This window comes from Carcharhinus amblyrhynchos, chromosome 19 (genome assembly GCF_965287045.1).
Source record: "Carcharhinus amblyrhynchos chromosome 19, sCarAmb.v2.hapA, whole genome shotgun sequence".
In the NCBI taxonomy this organism is placed as follows: Eukaryota; Metazoa; Chordata; class Chondrichthyes; order Carcharhiniformes; family Carcharhinidae; genus Carcharhinus; species Carcharhinus amblyrhynchos.
Window position 1 is genome coordinate 5720591 of NC_137342.1, and position 20456 is coordinate 5741046.

General features: G+C 48.7%; 1 protein-coding gene across 5 annotated transcripts in view; it reads right to left on the bottom strand.

Moving 5' to 3' along the window:
- Positions 1-1638: 1638 nt before the first annotated feature.
- The window catches only part of rassf8b (Ras association domain family member 8b), a 129632-nt gene continuing 110814 nt past the window's right edge, over positions 1639-20456 (bottom strand). For all 5 annotated transcript variants that reach the window (XM_080207183.1, XM_080207184.1, XM_080207186.1 and 2 more), the window contains 2 exons: positions 7495-7636; positions 1639-2750 (listed from right to left, as the gene is read on the bottom strand). In XM_080207183.1, the coding sequence (XP_080063309.1) occupies positions 2635-2750; positions 7495-7636 (258 nt within the window). In that variant the 3' untranslated portion in view covers positions 1639-2634. The remainder of the gene's footprint in view (positions 2751-7494; positions 7637-20456) is intronic.

Genomic DNA, 20456 nt, shown 5'->3' on the forward strand with positions numbered 1-20456 from the left:
CTTGGCATAATATAAAAAGAGACATTATTAAACATGAATCTTATATTAATTGTACATACCAATATACACTAAAGTGTAGACAAAAATACAATCTAAATATTTTGTTTGCTGTTATGGGAATTGCTGGAATCCCGCGAGTCTCCCTTACTGTAGCCAGTAAGTAAACCCCCCCCTAACAGACAGCCACATTTCTCCACAGATTCACTCAGATATGTAAAATAGACATTCCCACTCATCAATAATGAGGATTCTTGTTCATAATGAACGTGGTTGTGGGTGCCTGGCTCACTCACTGGACTTTGCAAGCTGGGTTTTCAGCCAAAGGCTTTCGTGCATTCACTTACTGAGACCCCACAGCAAAAGAAAAATCACTTTTCATATGAATTCCTGTCCATTGTCTGCAGAGGGAACTCCTCCTGTTGGTGTGTGGTGGTGTTGCCAGGCTCTGTGTAATACAACAATCCACAGCAGGAACCGAGCAGGGACCAGCCCGGAGCTTACAAGTCTTAATGCAAAACTCAAGCCTCTCCCGTCTATCGCAGAATCCTGACAGCTCAAATAAAGGCACTGACAACAACCCCACTCTAGCCCCGTAACCCCAAGTATCGACCCTGCTAACTCCCCTGACACTGAGGAGCAATTTAGCATGGCCAATACACCAAACCCACATACTTTTGGGAGTGTGGGAGAAAACCAGAGCACGCAGACATGGGGAGAACATGCAAACTCCACAGTCACTCTAGGCCAGAGTTGAACCATAGAAACTCTACAGTGCAGAAGGAGGCTATGTGGCCCATCGAGCTTGCACTGACAACAATCCCATCCAGACCCTGTCCCCATCACCCCACACGTTTACTCCACTAATCCCTCCAACCTTCGCATCCCAGGACACTAAGGAGCAATTTAGCACGGCCAATCAACCTATCCTGCACATCTTTGGACTGTGGGAGGAAACTGGAGCACTCAGAGGAAACCCACGCAGACACGGGGAGAACGTGCAAACTCCACACAGGCAGAGACCCAAACTGGAAATCGAACCTAGGTCTCTTGAGCCGTGAGGAAGCAGTGCTAATCATTGTGCCACCGGGCTGGACTCGGGTTCCCGGTGCTGTTGTGAGGACAGTAAGAAGTCTCACAACACCAGGTTAAAGTCCAACAGGTTTATTTGGTAGTAAACGCCACAAGCTTTTGGAACGCTGCTCCTTCGTCAGGTGAGTGGAGAGTTCTGATCAGAAACAGGGCATATAAAGATACACACAGTTCACAGAATACTGATTAGAATGTGAGTCTTTACAGCTAATCAAGTCTTAAAGGTGCGGACAATGGGAGTGGAGATAGCATTAAGCATAGGGTAAAGAGATGTGTATTGTCTCCAGTAAGTGAGATGTTGTAAGTTCAGGCAAGTGTTTGGAGACAACGCAATCTCTTTACCCTATGCTTAATGCTATCTCCGCTCACATTGTCTGCATCTTTAAGACTTGAATAGCAGATTAGCTGTAAAGACTCGCATTCTAATCAGTATTCTGTAAAGTGTGTATCTTTATATATCCTGTTTGTGAGCAGAACTCTCCACTCACCTACGAAAGGAACAGTGCTCTGAAAGCTTGTGGCATTTACCACCAAATAAATCTGTTGGACTTTAACCTGGTGTTGTGAGACCTCTTACTGTGTTTACCCCAGTCCGACGCCGGCATCTCCACATCACGGCTGTTGTGAGGCAGCAGCGTTAACCACTGTGCCACCCACCCTTTCACTTGGATAAAGCCCGAGATCAGGTGCAATGCCTTTCCTTGTCAGCGTGGAACGTGGACGTGGGAACCGGGATTTTGAATTTGATTTTTGCAGCAAGGAAGGAACAGATTTGGGTTTGCCCAGGCCATTCTGAGCATCAGCTCGGTAACTTAAAGAACAGAGTAAAAAGAAAAGCCAGCACTTTCAGATGTTCCAGACAGGATTGGATATTTAGCATTCTGGAACGAGAGATTAGGGGTAAATACCCAGTGTCCTTTTTCAAACAAAGTTCTTTACATTTCCATCATCGTTATACAGTGCACGAGGAAGACAGACTTTTAAAACAAAACAGGCCACAGGGTGTAGTATTCTTCTGTGACCACACAACACACGCAGGTGAAGCTTAAACGTATCAGGTCCAATTTTTAAATATCTCCACGGGAATTTTTACCACTTATTTCTGAACGACTCCCTCAGTTTGAAACGAGTCTGGCTGGAAGGATCGGGAATTTTAAAGCCACTCTGGATGAGCAGTTGTTGGGTCAATAAGGAAGTAATGGATCCAGCAGCGCCCAGTGTCCCAGGCTTCCCACTCCTTTACCATTTGAACGCGAGAATCACAAAGTGAACAACTTTGCCTCTCGAAGACTCGGCGAGTGGTGACCGCTCCTGGTAGATTTCTGCACAGTCCGTTCTCGCTGCAATTTGATCAGCGTTTCCAACAGTTTCATCTCCCCCCCCCACCCCAGGCATGGCTCGCTAGTTATATGGCTCAAGTAATACAGGCTGCCATCGCGCCAGGCACAGCAAACTCAACGAGACAAGTGGTTATCCATCATCCGGCGAGACGCTCGCAGTTTACGCTCCCTTTGAAGCCCGCGAGACGGCCTCGCGGGTGCAGGGCTAGACGTAGATGCCCTCGGGGTTAAAGCCTGAGATCAGCGGGTTCTGAAGGAGTCTCAAATTGCTGGGTAGCTGTCGTGACGAGCTGGGCCATTTCAGGGAACCGGTCAGTGAGGCTGCAGGAGAGAAGGGAGGAAACGGCATTAAAAACACATTGCAAAGGGGGGGGAGAAAGGACTCCCCAGCCTTAACCGGGGACGGACGATATACAATGGCATCAACCGTCTAAAAATAAATTATTGCGATCATTGCTGGTTCAGAACTCAGCTTTGAAAGCTGGGCATCAGAATATTCTCACCCCTGCGTGTGAAGCAATAGTCCTGAGAGTTTTATTTATCTACCCGTTAATGGGGTGTGGCTGGGCCGGCATTGACTGCCCCTCGAGGAGGTGGTTGGCGGCTTGTTCGATTTCCTTAGCGTCTGAGCAAAGGATTGAAATGCGAGTGTTACGTACGAGTCAATCTCAGACGCAACTCGAGAGACAGCAAGAGCTGTGTGAGAAACAGACGCGGGTCACCGGAGGATTGGGGAGACGGAGCTAGAGGTGTGACGGCTGCTGTGAAACTCCTACACAAGTCAAACAGAACAGAAACAGATACTGACTGTACAAAATGCCAGAGGGAGATGGTCAAGTGAACTTTGTAACTCTCAGCTCAAAGGAACGAGATGTTAAGGATCAAGGAGGCAGTAATAAGTCTCCTTTGGCAGTTCAGAGGGGCTTATTGGACAGGGATATAGATCAGGACGATATGACAGATGAAGCCAGCAAGTGCGGGGACAGGCCTGATCCCTGGGATAATCCCCCCACATGATGATAATTCCGTGGAACCTCCATGCCAGTGAAGCCCACCAAAGCAGGGCTTACAGCGCAAAGAGAGGCAGCTCAAACCCTCCCTTACAACACAAAGAACTCCAGGGGGACCCTCCGCACCAAAATAAAAGGGGACGGTGGGCAGTGAGGATGTCACAGAGCGGAGAGAGGCAGGGACCATGTCCCTTCACCTCACCCAGAAATATCGTCAACTAATTGGAGGTGCAAAAACTTTCTACAAGCACACCTAGAATCCCTGCAGTGCAGAAAGAGGCCATTCGGCCCATCGAGGCTGCAACTGACCACAATCCCTCCCAGGCCCCATCCCCACAACCCCATGCATTTAGCCCAGCCAGTCCCGACAAAAAAAAAGGGGCAATTTAGCACAGCCAAACCACCTAACCCTGAAACCAGAGCACCCGGAGGAAACCCACGCCGACACGGAGAGAACGTGCAAACTCTCACTCACACACACACACACACACACACACACACAGTGACCCGAGCCGGGTATTGAACACGGGTCCTTGGTGCTGTGAGACAGCTGTGCTAACCACTGCGCCACCTCTGCACAGCAAGCACGATGGAAGACTCAGGACAATGATAAAACGCACGTTTGTATAAAGCTGACTAACAGCCTGGAAAAGAGTCTGAATGACTGCATTCGGAACGCATCATTAAAACACTAGTTCTATTCGAGGAGAGTTGGAGGGAGAGTTGATAAGGAAAACGCAAGTTGCTGTTTGCGTGTGGGGCAGTCTCGGAGAGATTTTCCTTGTCCAAGTTTAGGTAATCCCCTGTGGTCTGGTTCTGTTAAGTTCTTTTAAAGTTCAACGTATGTCGCTGTATTTTCAAAGAGCAGTTGTTCGAGCAACCACTTTATCTGAGGCAGCACGGTGGCACAGTGGGTTAGCGCTGCTGCCTCACAGCGCCAGGGACCCGGGTTCGATTCCCCGGTAGCACAGTAGGTTAGCACTGCTGCCTCACAGTGCCAGGGACCCGGGTTCGATTCCCCGGTGGCACAGTGGGTTAGCACTGCTGCCTCACAGCGCCAGGGACCCGGGTTCGATTCCCCGGTGGCACAGTGGGTTAGCACTGCTGCCTCACAGCGCCAGGGACCCGGGTTCGATTCCCCGGTAGCACAGTAGGTTAGCACTGCTGCCTCACAGCGCCAGGGACCCGGGTTCGATTCCCCGGTGGCACAGTGGGTTAGCACTGCTGCCTCACAGCGCCAGGGACCCGGGTTCGATTCCCAGCAGCACGGTGACACAGTGGGTTAGCACTGCTGCCTCACAGCGCCAGGGACCCAGGTTTGATGGCACAGTGGGTTAGCACTGCTGCCTCACAGGGACCTGGGTTCAAACCCCGCCTCGGGTCACTGCCTGTGTCGGACTTTGCACATTCTCCCCATGTCCACGCGGGTTTCCTCCGGGTGCTCCCGTTTCCTTCCACAGTCTGAAAGACGTGTGGGTTAGTGGATTGGTCATGATAAATTTCCCCGTTAGATGCTTTAGCCATGGTAAACATGTGGGGTTACGGGGAGAGGGTCTGGGTAAGATACTCTGTCAGAAAGTCGGTGCAGACTCGATGGGCTGAGTGGCCTTCTCCTACACTGTAGGGGTTCTATGATTATACAGTATGGTGGGAGAGTGGTGATTCTGGGATAATAAAATAGGATGCTTTACACTGGGTTTAAACTATTTGAAGCTGTGGAAAATTACAGATAATTACCTGATAATTTGAGTTTTAATGACAGTTTTGAAGAATGAAGATTGCTTTTTAACCTATTTCCTTTATTTTTATTGAATATTCTACTTTCATTTCAGTTTTAACTTGTTAAGATCGAATGAAAGTGAGGTTAAACGCTGCAGAGATTGTGTGCTGAGAAACCTTCATGAGCGAAAGCATGTGTGTGTGTGTGTCCAATAATGTGTGATTTTTGTTGTTGCGTTGCTAGCTTTAATGTTTTCTCCTTTTTCCCCCAAATTGTGATTTTGCAACAGGAGTTTCCACTCTTAATGCAGCCCATAGCTCCCACTGTTTTAAATTCAAAGTGTGATTTGAAACCAGACATGTTGGAATTCTTAATCTTGGGTATGATGTCTGACCAAAATCCCCGCTCCAGATAGTGTGTGTATATGAGTGCATGCGTGTGAGAGAGTGCGTGCACGAGTGAGCGCGTGCGTGAGCGAGTGCGTGCGTGTGTGTGTGAGAAAGAGCATGTGTGTGTGAGTGCGCGTGAACGAGCGTGTGTGTGTGTATATATATATATATATATATATGTGTCTGTGTGTGTGTGAGTGAGCATGCGAGTGTGTGTGTGAGCGTGTGTGTGTGTGTGTATATATATATGTCTGTGTCTGTGTGCACGTGTGTGTGTGTGTGTGTGTGTGTGTGTGTGTGTGTGTGTGCACACGCGCGTGCAAAATGTTTGAAAGTTCCTGTGAACACAATTCTCAGGAAGTGGAAAATTTAAAAATCGCAGTATATAAATTGGAATTTGGAAATAACCAGTTTGAGTTTGGGGGAATCCTGGACACCCTCTTAGTTCATATGCAAAGTGTGGAACTGTGAAAAGAGTGCTCTTTGTGTAAAGAGCCCAGTGTTTAATCACAACTAGGAGAGAGTTTACTGTTTTCTGTTTAATCCATCGAATATCTAATTGGAGAAATGTACAGTTACAGCGAGAGCAAATTAACTCAGCTGGCTGCAAGCCCAATGAATCTTGTGTTTTGTTTTTCTTTAATTTGGTTGATTATGAGTTACAGACAACAAACAAATCTAAGCAGCTTCAAGATTGTTTATCACAACACTGTAATAATTGGGAGAAAAGTTTAGACAGAGTGTATGTGAGGGCGGGAGAGTGGGAGCAACTGAAGGGGGCAACTTTCCCATCCCGCCCACCACAGGACTCGGAGTGGGCGGGAGGGGGATCATGTAAAGGTCCATTGACACGGGTGGGACTTCCTGCTTTTGGGGATGAGCGTGGCCGGGAGATCCCACCCTGAGAGTGAGCGTGAGAGAGAGTGAGTGAGTGAATGTGGGGCAGGGAGACTGAGCGAGTGTAGGAGAGCAGACGGTGTGTATGTGGGAGAGAGAGGGTGTGAAGGTCTCCGTTGCTAACGCTCCCACTGAAGGGTCCCTGTTCAAGTCCATACTCCAGGACTTGAGTCCAAGGAAGAAACATTCTTACAGTGGCTGAGCAAGCTGCTAACCAGCCCGAAACTCCTCGTACCGCTCCCAGGGGGTGTGAAGATACAAAGTGAATAAGCAAGGCCATAGAGTGTGGCTTGTTGATTGGAGTCGACACCCTAGTGGTGGCACAGTGGTCAGCACTGCTGCCTCACAGCGTCAGGGACCCGGGTTCGATCCCTGGCTTGGGTCACTATCTGTGTAGGGTCTACACATTCCCTCCGTGTCTGCGTGGGTTTCCTCCGGGTGCTCCGGTTTCCTCCCAAATCCAAAGATGTGCTGGTTAGGGTGCACTGGCTGTGCTAAATTCTCCCTCAGTGTACCCGAACAGGTGCTGGAACGTGGCGACTAGGGGATTCTCACAGTAACTTCATTGCAGTGTTAATGTAAACCTAATTGTGACGCTGATAAATAAACTGAACTAAACATATTGAGTGATGGTGCAGATTAGTGAGGAAATAAGAAGACAAGGCAAGTTTAAAAAATGTTTCCCATTGAGGGTTGGATGATAGGAAGGGGGTTAGATAGATTCAAAATGATAAAGAGATGGGACAGATCACAAATAATCTCACTCCAGTCTTGAACAAGAGGCTATAGATTAAAGGTAAATGATTTAGGGGGGTGAGAATAAGAGGTTTTTTTTATGCACAGAAGTTTGCAAGGTTTAAATTCCCAACCAGAGACTGAAACAGGTCAACGTTTAACAGCGAGTTCAACAAATGGTTTAAGGGCAAGTAGACAGGGTTAGAATCTCACTCGCGTGATAGGCAGGCAGCAGTGTGGGCCAGCTGGGCCAAAGGATAGGGTTCACGGTGAGAGCTTTAGTGAAAATGAACCAAACACAGGCAAGGCATCACCTTTCTCCTGGGAGGGAGGCAGTTCCTCGTCAGCTGGTTCAGCAGGCAGCACTGTGACTTTTGTCCCTGTCTGTTGGATGAACTGTTGCAGGTTCACTTGTCTCAGCTCCTTGGTTAACTGCTCCAGCTCCAGCTCTCTCTCCTGTTGGGACAGGGCAAGGTTTGTACGCTTGCGGAACACACAGAAGCAAACCGACCATCTGAGCAAACCCTGGACCCCGGCTACCAGCCTTAATAGAAACCAAATGCCGTGCTGTGTGGTCTGATTTTCAATTTTACCCTCTACCGGAGCACAAACTGGGGATTTTCAAACAGGAGAATTTTGCAAAAGGCTGATAAGAACATAAGAAATAGGAGCAGGAGTAGGCCATCTAGCCCTTCGAGCCTGTCCTGCCATTCAATAAGATCATGGCTGATCTGAAGTGGATCAGTTCCACTTTCCTGCTCAGGATTACACTCTGGAATGTTGAAATACCAAAGTAAAGGGTGCACACTTGCTGTTTGTAAACCATCCTTTCTGCTATTACTGTCGACACTTGTCATTATAAATTACTGTGTCAAATTTCCCCAGTGATTTTTGGTTGCGGGCTCATGGTGTAGTTACAGATGCTGGCCACCAGGCAGCACTCTCCCTCTGTCGCCACCTGTGTATTGAAGACCTTATTCATTGAATTACTTTTGGGAAGAATGCGAGAGATCCAAAGGAGATTTGTAATGCTTTTTGTAATTCACATTCGGTATTTTCCAAACAGGATACATGGGGGAGATTGTGTGATTACGAGTGGGTTCACATAATCCCAGGGTCAGGGTGGATTCCAACTCCCAGCACAGTGGAATCCTACACTTCATAAAACATCAAGATGAAAAGTGAAATGACAAAGATATAAATCGTATTAACAAGTGGAATTGAATGTTTGTGCTCAGCGTGTGCCCATTCCCGATGGGCAGCGCGGTGGCACAGTAGTTAGCACAGTGCGAGGGACCCGGGTTCACTGCCTGTGTGGAGTCTGCACATTCTCCTCGTATCTGCTCGGGTTTCCTCCGGGAGCTCCGGTTTCCTCCCACAGTCCGAAAGGCGTGCTGGTTAGGTGCACCGGCCGTGCTAAATTCTCCCCAACAGGAGCCGAAGTCTGACGACTCGGGGATTTTCACAGTAACTCCATTGCAGTGTTAATGTAAACCTACTTGTGACACTACTAAATAAACTTTAGACCATTACTCTGTTCAGTAGTTTGATTGGATTTTAAACAGTGGCTCACACTTTTACCAGCCACCTTTTGACTCTAATGCTTTAAAAAGTTCCAGCAGTGAATTAGAAAATTTATCGCACAGAAACTGGCCACTCAACTCAGTCGATCTGTACTCCACTTAAGCCTCTTCCCAGTGGTCCAGTGGGACTGTCGCTGGACTAATAATCCAGAGACCCAGGGTACGTTCTGTGGACCTGGGTTCAAATCTCACCACAGCAGATGATGAAATTTGAACTCAATGATTCACGGCACTGTCTGTGTGGAGTTTGCACATTCTCCTCGTGTCTGCGTGGGTTTCCTCCGGGTACTCCGGTTTCCTCCCACAGTCCAAAGATGTGCGGGTTAGGTTGCTTGGCCGTGCTAAGAAATTGCCCCTCAGTGTCCAGGGATGTGTAGGTTAGAGGGATTAGTGGGTATAATATGTAGGCATGTAGGGGTAGGGCCTGGGCGGGATTGTGTTCGGTGCAGACTCGATGGGCCGAAGGGCCTCTTTCTCCATTGTAGGGTTCTATAAAAGCCTAATTGTGGTAGCGTGGCCCCTTTAAGGGTACATTCTGAGGGTTATGCAATTGGGCTATTGAGGTGGGAGACTGAGCTAATCGGGAGCAAAGGTGCGTACCCCAGGTTAAGAAGATGCCTCAGTTGGAGCCTGGGAGGAGAGACGTATCGTCACCGAGTTAATTCAGTCTGACACTTTGTTGTAAAGACTTATTTAGCATTGGCAACCGTTTAGCATTTGTTACTTTGTTACTTTGAATCGCCCTCGATTTATTACATTGGCAACGAGGAAAATCTTTCTCAGTCATGGGGGAAGCGCAGTGTGCAGTTAGAGGGGGAGGAGACCTGAGCTTCGAGAATGTGAAGATAGAAGGTACACACACACACACACACACACACAACACCTGGATAAATCTAACCACTTGACCCTGAAGTGGAAAGGTAGGGACAGCACTCCTTTGCATTATAGTGAATGAAGGATACAGTTGAAGAGAAGCGAAGGGTTATTCTACTCACAGTCTGTGGCTCAAAGACTTGCAGCTTAGTGTGAACTTTATCATCGCCAGACACTGGCATCTCCCAGCACCAGGTTTCTGGTGGCGTCAAATCCACACCAGAAATCAGCGGGGAAGGCACATAAATTATGCTAATATTAATTACCATATATGGTAAATGATATTAGCCAGCCCAAGACCGAAATCCCCAGGCCCACTAATATCCCCCGCCTCCAGAGTGGCTCACTCCAGCGGGGTTTACTGTTTTTTTTTTAATTTTATTTATTAGTCACAAGTAAAGCTTACATTAACACTGCAATGAAGTTACTGTGAAATTCCCCTAGTTGCCACACTGCGGCCGGCGCCTGTTCGGATCAACGCACCTAACCTTGCAGGCTGTGGGAGGAAACCGCAGCATTAGGAGGAAACCCACGCAGACATGGGGAGAATGTGCAGACTCCACACAGACAGTGATCCGAGCCGGGAATCGAACCCGGGTCCCTGGCGCTGAGAAGCAGCAGTGCTAACCCACTGTGCCACCCCAGGGAGCCAGCAGCCTGACACTACTGGAATGAAAGTTGGGGGGGGGGGGGGTGCAGTTGGGGTCCCCCAGAGGTTTTGGGCATAGGAGGGGCGTTGCTTCCTTGGCACCTGGACAGTGCCAGCCTGTGCTCCTGGCACTGCCCAAGGGGCAAAGTGTCAATGCCCAGGGGACACTTTGGCACTACACCATTGGCCATGGGGCAGTGCCAAGAGGGTGGGGCCACTGGTGGCAGTCTCGCCGCCACTTGGCATAGGGATCAGTGCAGGAGGCCAACGAATGGGGGTGACCAATGGGTTGGAAGGAGGGGATGCTGGGAGGGGGAGGCGTTCAACGCTGCGGGGGATTGGGGCTGGGTCAGATACGGGTCAGGGGGTTAGTGATCGGGACACGCCAAAATTTTTTTGGGAAAATTCAGGCCACAGTCTTTTGACAAGATTGTGGAGTTGGTAAAAAAAAAATCATTTCAACCCTTCACTCTGGATCATCATGTAGAGATACAACATTCGGCAATGCGGGAGCCCGGGAAGACAGAGTCTGGCTTTGTGGCCAGGTTGAGAGCGATAGCAGAGCACTGTGGGTTCAGCCCAGCTTTGGGAGAAGTGTTGAGAGACCGATTGGTCTGTGGTGTAAACAGCCTGATCGTACAGAGGGGTTACTGGCCAACACCAAAATCTAACAACATCCAACACAGAACTGTACAGAACAGAAAGAGGCCATTCAGCCCATCGAGTCTGCACTGACCACAATCCCACCCAGGCCCTACCCCCATATCCCTACATATTTACCCACCAATCCCTCTAACCTACACATCCCTGGACACTAACGGGCAATTTTTAGCATGGCCAACCTAACCCGCACATCTTTGGACTGTGGGAGGAAACCGGAGTACCCGGAGGAAACCCACGCAGACACGAGGAGAATGTGCAGACAGCGACCCGAGCCGGGAATCGAACCCAGGTCCCTGGAGCTGAGAGGCAGCAGTGCTAACCCACTGTGCTACCCTGCCGCCCTCAAATCTCTTTATAAGAAGCTGCGGAGATGGCCCGGGAGACCCCGTGCGCTGAGCAGGGTATAAGCGAGTTGCAAGTCATGCCAAATGAGGTAAAGTGTTTGTGACGGGAAATGGCTGATGTGGGTAAGAGCCCAGGAGGGCCCGAGGGAGGGAGCTTGTTTCCGACGTGGGGGGAAAACATTCCCGAGGAGTTTTTACCTGTGCAGGAATTGTGGTTTCGGGAGCAATAGAAAAGATCATTTAAGAGTGTAGAGAAGAGCAGCCGTGGGTCGTGATTAGCTCAAGTAGATAAGATTGGATTGGTTGGGAATATTAAACCTGGGGGGAAATGGAGGTTTCCAGGAGCTGCTGTCTGAATAGTCCGAGGTTTTCCAAAGTGAATTAGGACGAATAAGGGGAACAAAAGCCAAAATCCATCTGAATCCGGATGCAATGCTTACATTTTTCCAACCTGTCCAGTGCTTTATCAGACGGTTCGGGTCGAGCTGAGAGTCTGGGAGATTTAGATATTATAAAACCTGTGCAACTCTCTGAATGGGCAGCACCCACAGTCTCCATACCCAAACCAGACTGGACCGTAAGAACAAAGAACAGTACAGCACAGGAAACAGGCCCTTCGGCCCTCCAAGCCTGTGCCGTGCATTGGTCCAACTGGACCATCCGTTCGTATCCCTCCATTCCCAGTCTGCTCATGTGACTATCCAGGTAATTCTTAAACGATGTCCACCTCCACCACCCTACCTGGCAGCGCGTTCCAGGCCCCCCCACCCTCTGGGGGAAAAAACGTCTCTCTGATATCTGAGTTATACCTCGCCCCTCTCACCTTCAACCTGTGACCTCTCCTGATCGTCACCTCCGACCTGGGAAAAAGCTTCCCACTGTTCACCCTATCCGTACCCTTCATAATTTTATACACCTCTATTAGGTCTCCTCTCATTCTCTGTCTTTCCAGGGAGAACAACCCCAGTTTATCCAATCTCTCCTCATAGCTAAGACCCTCCGTTCCAGGCAACATCCTGGTAAACCTTCTCTGCACTCTCTCTAAAGCCTCTACGTCCTTCCGGTAGTGTGGCGACCAGAACTGGACGCAGTACTCCAAATGTGGCCTAACCAACGTTCTATACAGCTGTAACATCAGACTCCAGTTTTTATACTCTGTACCCCGTCCTATAAAGGCAAGCGTGCCATATGCCTTCTTCACCACCTTCTCCAACCTGTGCTGCCACTTTCAGGGATCTGTGGACTTGCACACCCAGGTCCCTCTGTGTTTCTATACTCTTGACGGCCCTGCCATTTATTGTATAGCTCCCCGCTACATTAGTTCTTCCAAAATGTATCATTGGAAGATTACAGATTAATCATCAATAGAGAAACATGATAGACAGACAGCCCATTTCTAGAATTGAGGGCCTCTACCGTAAACTAGCGGGGGAACTTTAAAATACACCACATTAGACCCCAGTCGCGCCTGCCAGCAGCTGGTGCTGGATGAGGATTCACAAAGACTGGTTACTATCAACACCCACAAGGGTTCACCCCAGTACAGACCTTTACCTTTTGGAGTCTCATCAGCCTGTGCCATTTTCCAGCATTTAATGGACAAAGCTATCCTACGATTGTGGTTTAATTTGATGGTGCACTAATTACAGGAAGCCCACTTGTAGAACACAGATCAAATTTGGAAGGAGTATTGAGAAGGTTTTAAAGATGCTGGTGTGAACTGAGACAGGAGAAGTGTATGTTCCAGGCAGAGGAAGCTACATCTTTTGGGTTTAGACACACAAGAACTAGGAGCAGGAGTCGGCCATCTGGCCCCTCGAGCCTGCTCCGCCATTCAATAAGATCACGGCTGATCTTTTCGTGGACTCAGCTCCACTTACGCCCCCGCTCACCCTAACCCTTAATTCCTTTACTGTTCAAAAATTGATCTATCCTGGTCTTAAAAACATTCAGTGAGGGAGCCTCAACTGGGCAGGGAATTCCACAGATTCACAACCCCTTGTGTGAAGAAGTTCCTCCTCAACTCAGTCCTAAATCCCCTTATTTTGAGGCTATTCCCCCTAGTTCTAGTTTCACCCGCCAGTGGAAACAGCTTCCCTGCTTCTATCTTACCTAGACCCTTCATAATCTTATACGTTTCTATAAGATCTCCCCTCATTCTTCTGAATTCCAATGAGTATAGCCCCAGTCTACTCAGTCCCTCCTCATAAGCCAACCCTCTCAACTCCAGGAATCAACCCTAGTGAATCTCCTCTGCACCCCCTCCAGTGCCAGTATATCCTTTCTCAAGTAAGGAGACCAAAACTGTACACAGTACTCCAGGTGTGGCCTCACCAGCACCTCATACAGCTGCAACATAACCTCGCTGTTTTTAAACTCCATCCCTCTGGCAATGAGGGACAAAATTCCATTTGCCTCCTTAATTACCTGCTGCACTCGCAAACCAACTTTATTGTGATTCATGCACAAGGACACCCAGGTCCCTCTGCACAGCAGCAAGCTGCAATTTTTTACCATTTAAATAATAGTTCATTTTGCTGTTATCCCTGCCAAAATGGATGATCTCACATTTACCAACACTGTACTCCATCTGCCAGATCCTCGCCCGCTCACTGAGACTATCTATTTCCCTTTTACAGACTTTCCGCGTCCTCTGCGCACTTCGCTCTGTCACTCATCAAAGTTAGTTAAAGCCATCAAGGAGGTTCCTCAGCCAAAAAGAAACATATCAGGGGGTGAAGCTAGTTCTTGGCAGGGTGAGTGGTAGATTTTTACTTTAGCCCCACTCCACCAGCTGTTGAAGAAACATCAACCTCAGAGGCAGAGGAGAAGAACAAAAAGAAACCTACACAAAGACTAAACTGGCTCTGCAGTCATAAGAACATAAGAAATAGGAGCAGGAGGAGGCCATCTAGCCCTTCGAGCCTGCCCCACCATTCAATAAGATCGTGGCTGATCTGAAGTGGATCAGTTCCACTTTCCCGCTTTCTCCCCTTAATTCCCTTGTCTATCAGAAATCTATCTACCCGTGTCTTAAAAATATTTAGCGAGGCAGCCTCCACCACTTCAACGGGCAGAGAATTCCAGAGATTCACCACCCTTTGAGTGAAGACGTTCCTCCTCAACTCCGATCTAAACTGCGCCCCCCCCCTTATCTTGAGGCTGTGCCCTCTAGTTCTGCTATCCTTCCTAAGCGGGAAGAGTCTCTCTACCTCTACCCTATCCATCCCCTTCATTATCTTGTAAATCTCCATAAGATCCCCCCCTCATCCTTCTAAACTCCAACGAGTACAGACCCAGTCTATTCATCAGCCTTGTAGATCTAACCAAACCTTTGGTAGTAACCTCCGTACATCACTGTGTGGAACGGGAACAGTTTTGTCCCACTGGATGCCTGATGGAGTGGAAAGGCCTCTTGCCTTTCCATGGAGAACATTATCAGATGTGGAACAAACCATACTCCCAGACTGATAAAGAAAGCTTGGCAGTCACTAATGCAGCCAACGCGTTTCATCAGTATATTTATGGACGGCATCTTACAACAGTTTCAGAACACTTAGAGATTTATAAGATGATGAGAGGGATCGATAGACGTGCAGAGACTGTTTCCTCGGGTGGATGTCGCTGTTACTAGGGGGCATAACTATAAGGTTGATGGTGGGAGATACAGGAGGGATGTCCGAGGTGGATTCTTCACTCAGAGAGTGGTTGGGGTGTGGAATGCACTGCCTGCTGTGATAGTGGAGTCGGACACTTTAGGAACTTTTAAGCGGTTATTGGATAGGCACATGGAGCACACCAGAATGATAGGGAGTGGGAGAGCTTGATAATAGAACATAGAACACTACAGCACAAACAGGTCCTTCAGCCCACAAGTTGCGCCGATCACATCCATACCTACCAAGCCATAGAACTATCTGTAACTCCCAATCCCATATACTCATCCAGGAGTCTTAAAAGACTTGGGATTGGACATAGCTCAGCACAACATTGAGGGCTGAAGGGCCTGTACTGTACTGTAATGTTCTACAAGCCATTGTTAGGTTTATTCAGGGAAGCTGCTAAGGGTGCACACATGGACTCTTATGTTAGCAGCCTACAGGAATACATTTCAGCCTCACCCTGGGACACACATCAAATGCAGATGTTTTCCATTGGTTGCCCTTGCCACAGGGAGCAGCATCATTACCAGCCCCACAAGAGATAGTGCTGGAAGTGTATCGGATAGAGGCTTTGCCAGTCTGAGCTAAACATGCAAGGATGTGGATAGAAAGAGACCCAGTATTATTGCAAGTTGGAAGTAAAGTAATGCAAGGTGGCGCTATGAGATGTCAGAATTGTCTAAAGCCTATGAACACAGAAGGACAGAGATAACCCGTGAAGATGGGGTGTTGGTTTGGGTGGACTAAAGTTCTAATCCCACCCCAGGGGAGATGACTTGTTACAAGAATTGCCCGACCCCCTATCCAGGGCAAAGCAGGGTTATGTCTGATGGCTGGATATTGATAAGGAAACTGAAAGGATGGTGAGCTAACGCTCTGGCTGTGAGTGGCGACAGGCCTTACTGTCGCTGGCAAATTGGAGTCCTTGGGAGTGGCCAGGTAGACCCCGGGTAGGAGTACATACCGACTTTACCAGGCCATTTCTGAATCACAGAAACAGTGAAACTGGAAGCAGGAATAGGCCATTCGGCCCATCAAGCTTGCTCCGCTAGTTATTGTGAGCGTGGTTGATCATCGAATTCAACGTGCTTTGAACATTAACGGACACACATTCTAAGCGGTTGGACGTCCAGTTGGTGAAGTCTACAATAGCTACTGTTTAAGGAACAGGACAAGTTAAGGGAAATTTTTGCCACTCTGGAAGTTTTAGTGTCAGGCGATGGCATGTCATTCACAGCAGGGAAATTCGAAAACTTTGTCAAATCAAATGGGATTCTCCGTGTTAGGTCAGCACCTTACCACCCAGCCTCCCACCGGCTAGCGGAGTGTGCAGGACCAACATTCAAGTCATCGATGAAGAAACAAGTCGATAAACCTCTCCCTCTACGTAAGGACAGCTTTTGGTTGTATTACAATGCCATGCCAAGCACGACACGGGGGGGGGTCATGAGTGTCCTATGGATGGGGATCTTATAGAGACTTACAAGATAATGAAGGGGATGGATAGGGTAGAGGTAGAGAGATTCTTCCCGCTTAGAAAGGATAGCAGGACTAGAGGGCACAGCCTCAAGATAAGGGGGGGTGCAGTTTAGAACAGAGTTGAGGAGGAACTTCTTCTCTCAGAGAATCTCTGGAATTCTCTGCCCATTGAAGTGGTGGAGACTACCTCATTGGATATGTTTAAGTCACGGGTAGATAGATTTCTGATCGATAAGGGAATTAAGGGTTATGGGGAGAAAGCGGGAAAGTGGAACTGATCCATTTCAGATCAGCCATGATCTTATTGAATGGCGGGGCAGGCTCGAAGGGCTAGATGACCTACTCCTGCTCCTATTTCTTATGACGGGATGCCGCTTAAAGATGTGGTTGGATACGATGATTCCAGATTTGACAGGGGAAGGTGGAGACTGGACAAGTTTCTCAGAAAGGAAATCACAACTCGAGGGAGAAAGACAGTTGAGGATTCAGTCATGGTCAAAAACTTTGCAGCAGGACCACCTTGGATGGTGGGTAAGATTGCAGAGAGAACAGGACCCGTCTCCTATGGCGTGCAGACACAACGATGACATGTAGACCCTCTGAGGAGAGAGCACTGATGGATACAGGGGAACAATGGGCCACCCCTGCTGTAAACTTAACCTGGTGTTGAGAACTGTAAATGCGAGGATCCAGGATTGGGTAACGGGATTCTGGTTGGGACTTGAACAGCCGGAAGGGGGGGGGGTTTGGTTACAGTAACGGAGGAGTCAGCAGCTACAGGAGGAGCGGGACCCCGGTTGACAAGTTTGCCTTCTGCATCCGTCAAGCCTGATTCAAATTCCAAAGAGCCTACGACAGAAGCGAGGCTCTCTACCAGGAATCCGACTAAACCCACGGTGAGGTTTTCCCCTGGAGTATCCCCAAATTTCCTTTCATAAAAAAAAAACGGTTTGTCTAGGCTAATGACGTTCTTACTTTCTTCCATGGCTGAATTCCGGAGTTTGGGGAGGGGATGGGAGGGAGGGGTGGGGGGTTGGGGTGTGGTGTGATAGTCAGGCTCCTTCAAGGAGCATTCCCCAAGTGCCAACGTAACCCAAGTGCCAACACAATCGGGCCAGAGCCTATGGATTGCCAAGGTGAGAAGCTAAGCCAATCAGGAGCAAGAACGCGTATCCTAGGTTGGAGAGATCCCGCAGTTGGAGCTTTGGAGGAGAATTGTACAGTCCCAGAATTAATTCTGTCTGACATTTTATTGTAAATACTTATCATTTGCCATAAATCCTCTATTACTTTCAGCCACAGAGTCACCCTTAATCTGTCACATTAGTGTGGTGACCATGAAACTATCACCAATCGTTGGAAAAACCCATCTGGATCTCTAATGTCCTTTAGAGAAGGAAATCTGCTGTCTTTACCCCGGTCTGGCCTACATGGGGCTCCAGAGCCACAGCAACGTGGTTGACTCCCAAATGCCCTCAGTTCATGGGCAACTAAGGAAGGGCAATAAATGAGTTACATCCAAAAGCGCATCATCTCACCCTATCAGCATGTGTTTCCATTCCTTCCTCCCGGATACATTTGGCTCCCTTCCACTTAAACACATCAATTCTACTTGCCCCAAGCACACCGCGTGGTGGCAAATCCTCCATTCCTTCAACCGCACCTTCCAAACAAAGGACAAGGACAGCAGACAGACGGGAACACACAACTTTCAAGTCTTGGGAATATATCAGCTGCTCCGTCTCTGGGTCAAAATCCTGGAACTCTCTCCCTAACATCCCTGTGGGGGTACCGACACCACACGGACTACAGCGATTCAGGAAGGTAGCAAGTGAAACACATACAACTTCGGCACAGGGTCCTGAATGACGGGGTGGGCAGGGGAGGATGTGCAGGTTAGCACCGCGTGGGGGAAAGGCATCCAGCAGGGGAAACACACTGCATGGGGAGAGGCATACACCAGGCTGCTAAGGCTCAGTCAGGCAGCAGGAGACTGAGGCCAAGACAAGGGAGAGGCGACCGTAGCGAGCCCCAGGTGAGAGCGAGGTGTGTACCCAAAGCCCAGTGGCAGGCAAGGTCCAGGGCGAGGTAGCGGAGGACTCCAGAGACAATTGTAATGAGGGATAGGGACACTGGAGGGCAGGTGAAGGTGGGAAGGAGAGGGGGGACGGTGTGTCGGTGAGGGGATATATCGAGAGCGAATGTTGTGGGAAAGCTGGGATCAGAATCGTGGCGTCCTGCGAGGGATAAGCTTGGATTTCAGCAATGTAATTACTCACACTGGCCTGTGTTATAAATGGCAAAGCTCAATTGTATTTCTGCAGCTTTTTGCCCTCACATCCTCGGGGGAGGGGAGAGGTGAAGAGGAGGAGGGGGAAGAGGAGGAGGAGGAGGGTGGGGAGGCCAGGGTGGGTGAGGTGTGAGGGGCAGGGGGTGAGTGAGGTGTGAGGTTCGGGAGGGGGCGGTGAGGCGTGAGGTGAGGTTCGGCGAGAGGGGGGTGGGTGCGGAAATGAGAGGAATGAAGGAGAGTCTAGCAACTGCCCCCACACCCTCGCAGGTAATTAGAAATGGGGAATAAACACCGGACTAAGCAGAGGAGACTCTCCATCGGCTGAACGAAAATAAAAAAAAACTTCTCAACACTCTCTGCAAGGAAAGAGATTGCCCTGGATTTATTGGTCACTAAACTTGTATTTAAGGCTCTCATTTCAAAGTTAATGAAAGGGCCTGAGTAATTCCTCAGTAGGTTTTAGTCCCTAAAATTGTGGAAATGTTTGGAATCGGAAAGTCTCTGCGAATTTAGAATTGATTCTTTCCGATTGTCTGCTCATTTGACGATTGTTTTTCACGTTTTCTTCATTCCTGTTTTTGAGCTGCTGGATTCAGTTTTCCGAATGAAGTTGGCAGCATTCGTGTATCCACCCAAACAACACCCCTCACACACTCAGACTTGTCATTTGGTTTAAAAATAGACTACACAGGGACGAGTAGGATTCCTCTCGTTTACGAGGGCCCTGTCAAGGCAGCCACTAAATGGTGTGCGGGACCCTCGAGGGCGTGGGCTAGACAAGAACCCCACAGGTCACGGGTTCAAATCCCAGCAGGATTTGCATTCATCATTCCAGTCGAGAAGTGTTTAAGTTGATTAAAGGATTCGTTCTGGGAGTCCGGAATAAGGGAGAGGGGGTGCAGTGCTCTTTCTTGGGTAGAGTCAGAGGCTGGAACTTTACTGTCCCACTTTACCGCTAAGGGAATCAGAATTGGCAACAGCGGACAACGGGAAGGTCCGTCGGCCTTTGGGCAGGATTTTACAGTTTCGGAGCGAGCGAGGCTGTAAAATCCCACCCATAGATTCACACAGGACACAGGATATTCATTGTAAGGGATATGAAACTTGCATGTCTCTCGTTTGGGGGGGCCATGAATTAGATTCAATTTATATTGCGGCAACGCTACAGTTAAGAAAGCCCACCAACACCCCTCAGGAGGCTGAGGAAATTTGGCATGTCTGCTACGACTCTCACCAACTTGTACAGCTGCACCATGGAAAGCATTCTTTCTGGGTTGTGTCACAGCTGGGTACGGGCTCCTGCTCTGCCCAAGACCGCAAGAGACTACAAAAGGGTCATGAAAGAATCCTATCACACAAACCAGCCTCCCATCTATTGGCTCCGTCTACACTCCCCGTTGCCTCGGTAAAGCAGCCAGCATAATTAAGGACCCCACGCACATTCTCCCATCCACCTTCTTCTGTTTGGTAGAAGATATAAAAGTCTGAGGTCACGTACCAACCAACTCAAAAACAACTTCTTCCCCGCTGCCATCAGACTTTTGGATGGATCTACCTCACATTAAGTTGATCTTTCTCTACACCCTAGGCATGACTGTAACACTACACTCTGCACTTTCTGATTTCCTTCTCCTCTGTGTCTTCTATGAACAGTATGCTTTGTCGGTCTTTTGGGTCAACAGTATGCTTTGTCTGTATACTGTGCAAGAAACAACACTGCTCACTGTATGCTA